The sequence below is a fragment of the Abramis brama genome (genome assembly GCF_963993115.1).
Source record: "Abramis brama genome assembly, chromosome: 5".
Taxonomy (NCBI): Eukaryota; Metazoa; Chordata; class Actinopteri; order Cypriniformes; family Leuciscidae; genus Abramis; species Abramis brama.
The window spans coordinates 29,263,356-29,267,403 of NC_139967.1; the positions used below are offsets into that span (position 1 = coordinate 29,263,356).

At 36.1% G+C, this 4,048-nt stretch overlaps 1 protein-coding gene across 1 annotated transcript; it reads left to right on the forward strand.

Annotated features, from left to right (window-relative positions):
* Positions 1-247: 247 nt before the first annotated feature.
* Positions 248-3,486, forward strand: LOC311083907 (arrestin domain-containing protein 3-like). The gene is made up of 7 exons (XM_084115680.1): positions 248-631; positions 722-763; positions 859-919; positions 1,395-1,542; positions 1,658-1,754; positions 2,129-2,385; positions 2,609-3,486. The coding sequence occupies exons 1-7, from the start codon at positions 370-372 to the stop codon at positions 3,059-3,061; spliced, it is 1,320 nt and encodes a 439-aa protein (XP_083971806.1). The 5' UTR covers positions 248-369; the 3' UTR covers positions 3,062-3,486.
* Positions 3,487-4,048: the final 562 nt, after the last annotated feature.

The following is a 4,048-nucleotide window of genomic DNA, read 5'->3' on the forward strand; positions in this document are numbered from 1 at the left end:
TGATGTTTTCATTCATTCATTAATTGATTCATTCATTCAACCATGGTAGCCTAAATGCAAGGAGAATAAAGGCTATTGTTGCACTCATTTACTGGAGAGCAAAAATAAATAATAAAAGAAATTGCCGTGTACGATCGTAATGACAGTTCCGTGGGACACTGGGGGGCGAAATGCGACTATCTTATGCGAATGTCGTGTGCAGTGGAAAGGCGGCTTAAGTGCTTCAAACTCCGGTATGCTCCACCCACAACTGGAAGTCCACATACTTTGCTGATTGTTTCCTGCAGCAGTCGCCTGCCAGTCCAAACTACCAAAGCGATTCCTTGAGTTCAAACGACAGAAGCGGATACTACATGGACTGGAGACACGATGTCCCTCACCGTGAAAAACATTTCTGTCATTTACAATCCCATCAATCAGAACAATACCTTCACCAGCGGGGATTTTATATCTGGACAAGTCATTCTAGATGTAGCGAAGGACACGCAAATGCAGTCACTGAGTGTGAAAATTAAAGGGAAAGCAGAGGTTTGCTGGAGCGAGCGTCACGGTAAAACCACTGTTGTTTACTCGGATAAGGAAAAGTATTATTCCGTGGAGAGGTTTTTCGTTCGGGAGGAAAAAGCGCATGGTAAGAGGAATCTATAGTTTTTGTGGTATAGTTAGTGGAAATCAAATAGATTTAAAAAGTTGTATTTTGTTCTGTAACTTGATCTTGTAGGTAATGACCACGAGACGCTGAGAGATCCATCAGGACAGCCGTGTAAGTCTCTTCGCGGATGAATATTTCAAAAAGAGCTTTGAGAATTAAACTTTATATATAACTATATAACTTTTTTTATTATTATTATTATTTAGATTCTTCGGTTGTGGCACCAGGCCATCATGTTTATCCATTCACTTTCCAGTTGCCTTTACAGTAAGTTACGGTTAGTTGCATGTAGGTTATTTGACTGTAAAATGTGTATGTGGGTCTATACAAGAAGGATGCCAGAGATAATATAGGCTAAAGAAAAGTATTTGAAGAGCAAAGTTACATAAGCCTACATTTTCAGTAATTTTTGTATTCATCTTGTTTTCATAAATATTTTTAAAATCTTTTATATTAAGACAAACAAACATAAATAAATGTCCTTTAATGTAGCCTACCATCAAGTAAAAAAAAAAACAATGAACACAACTGTTATTAAAAATGTTAAATACCCAGACATTTTGGTTATGACTCATTAACTTTTTTATATATATATCTATCTAAAATATTAAAATAGAATTAATAAAATAGAACTTCTAATTTAGCTAATATTTATTTTTTCAAGAATTTCAACCTTTTAATGATGCTTTACTTTCTGCTGTACAATTACTCTATGTTTACACATGACATTATTTTCTTATAGGCACTTCCCACCAACCTTCAAAGGTTCAGTTGGAAAAATAGTCTACACTTTGGAGACAAAACTATCCCGATCAATGCGTATTTCTAGCAAAGCCAAAGCAGAGTTTCACTATGTCCCCAGTCCTGTTGTGTCCAATCCTGAACTAATGGTGAGATTACAACTAGCCTATATCCCATGCACTTTCTTTCTAATATATACCATACATTCCTCTACTATGTTTTGAGGTTCAGTCACCACATTTTTACATGTTTTGTCTTGTTTAGGCCCCTCAGTATGGAACCAAAGATAAACAAATGAAACTCTTCACCTCTGGGAGTGTCTCCATGAACATAAACACTGAGAAAATGGGATACTACCTCGGTAAAATCAGATCTTTTCAGATTTTGTGATTCAGCTTTTGTAATAATTGACAAAGAAGATACACATTTCGTGCTTGAAATCAACCATCTGAACCCACTCACAACTGGTTCTACCTGTTTTTTCTCCCTCAACTTGTTGTGGAAAAGCATCATTTAGAGCTTGCACAAAATGTATACATTCAATTATAATGTAAAAAAGTACTATTTTCTTTATAAATGTACATTTTTAATTGTGTATTTTTTTAAAAATCTCTCATGTAACATGATTCTGAATTAAGATGCCTATTTTGTCAGAATTGACAGTCATAGTTTCTTGGGATAATTCATCAAGTAATTTTAATTTACATAATCGTGTCTTATTGTGTCTCACTACAGGAGAGGGCTTGAAAGTTTTGGCTGAAGTTCAGAACAATTCATCCCGTACAATCAAGCCAAAATACTGCCTGTATGAAAAACACAGTTTTTTCGCAAGAGGAAAGAGAAAACTTCACACACATGACCTTTTTAAAGAGGAAGGGGAACCTATTGAGCCAAACTCAAGAAAAACCGTCACCAAAGTGCTGCCCATTCCTCCCAGCCTTACCATCTCTATCCTAAACTGTAGGATCCTCAAGGTTGAGTACAGACTCAGGGTGAGTTTCAGCATCTAAAGCAAAGACAAACACTCACATTGCAATGAAGTCAACAAATACATTACATTGGCATAATTATGTCAAAATCCAGCTTTGAAATATTTTTAGTTCAAAACTGGATTTTGACATGGCAATCATCTTTTAAATCAAGAGGTGTGCTGATTGCTCATCTCGTACAGAAACAAATTTCTGTTGCCATTACCCACTCCTAATTTGTTCCTAGGTCTACCTGGATGTGCCGTATGCCTCAGACCCGGAGATCAAATTCCCAATAGTGATTCTTCCTCTTCAGTCTTTATCAGCTGCAAGTAGTGGTACAAACAATGACTTTCAAATCTGGAATCAACCAACAAGAGGCAATGCATACCCCAACCCACCTCCATCTGCCCCACCACTTAATGTTGTTGGACAACCTGGTCAGTTTGGTGCCCCTGGCCACTACAGACCGCCTCTCAGTCAGTTTCCTGCTCCTGGTTACCCAGGACCTCCTCTCAGTCAGTTTCCTGCACCTGATTACCCTGGAGCTCCTCTCAGTCAGTTTTCTGCTCCTGGTTACCCTGGACCTCCGGGTCAGTTTGGTCCTTCAGTTTCACATCAGTCTGACTCATCAGCTCCACCTCCATATGTGGAATATCAACTATATCCACAGTTGCCAGACCACCCTGAAAAATCTTAGAATCCCCTTCTAGGTTTCTTTTATTATTATTGTTTTATCTAAATTGCTATAATGATTCATATTAATTAAGGCTACCAAAACTGCTAACAAAATGCCAAGTAACAATAACAAGAGTTTCACAGACAACCATTAATCAAATTGTTGCATGTGTAACATAAACTCCTTATGAAAAAACTGAGATATTCTTCTGAAGATCAGAAGAATATCTATTAGCCTACATGTTTATTTTAGTAGCCTGAACATTAGGCTACATATATAAATGATTAAAAAAAACTTAATAAAAATAGCATTTCTCTAGGGAAATGTAATATCGCAAGAAATATCATTCCCAGTATCGTGCAGCCCATATATATATAGGATTGTTCTTTATGTAATCTATGTTTTTTGTATCTGACCCTATTCAAATAAACAACAAATAAAATAGACTGAATAAGTGTTTTATATATTTGTTTTATTTTTGAATTAAATTAAAAACTGTTTTTACGCACGCATATTATAGGACCAATCTTGTAAACAGATGGAAAAACAGGAGTTCGAGCAGTTCGTTATTAGTTAGAAATTATGTATTGATGTTGTTTGCGGTTAATGAGTAGCCGTTTTTATATGCTGCTCCCTAAAGCTATACACTTTAAATTTGGGCCATCTAAATAAAACTGCATCTCGCGGAAGAACATTGTTTGAATTTGGTTTGTGGCACCGTTGAACACATGGAAATCTAAAAGATATAATCTGAACAGGTGCCATATTGTATGTTATTGTTTTGACTTTATTGGAAACATTGATAATTTTGAATAAATGAGGTATCAGTAGTTTAACAAAAGGGTTTTTTTTCTTGTTTTTTTTTCTTTCTTTACAACCATGATTTTCCAGGGGCCAGACTGGGAATGGTTGTAACATGGGGAGAGTTGTAACACCACCAAGTCCACCAGTTAGGGATAACCTAAGAGTCCTATGATCATTTAATAATTTACCCACTTTTGTCAAGGC

Excerpts from the sequence above, each read along its gene's own strand:
- LOC311083907 (XM_084115680.1), top strand. The coding sequence starts at position 370 with ATGTCCCTCACCGTGAAAAACATTTCTGTCATTTACAATCCCATCAAT. Across the intron at positions 764-858 it reads AGATCCATCAGGACAGCCGT|ATTCTTCGGTTGTGGCACCA; the intron begins GTAAGTCTCTTC and ends ATTATTATTTAG. Across the intron at positions 2,386-2,608 it reads AGGTTGAGTACAGACTCAGG|GTCTACCTGGATGTGCCGTA; the intron begins GTGAGTTTCAGC and ends ATTTGTTCCTAG.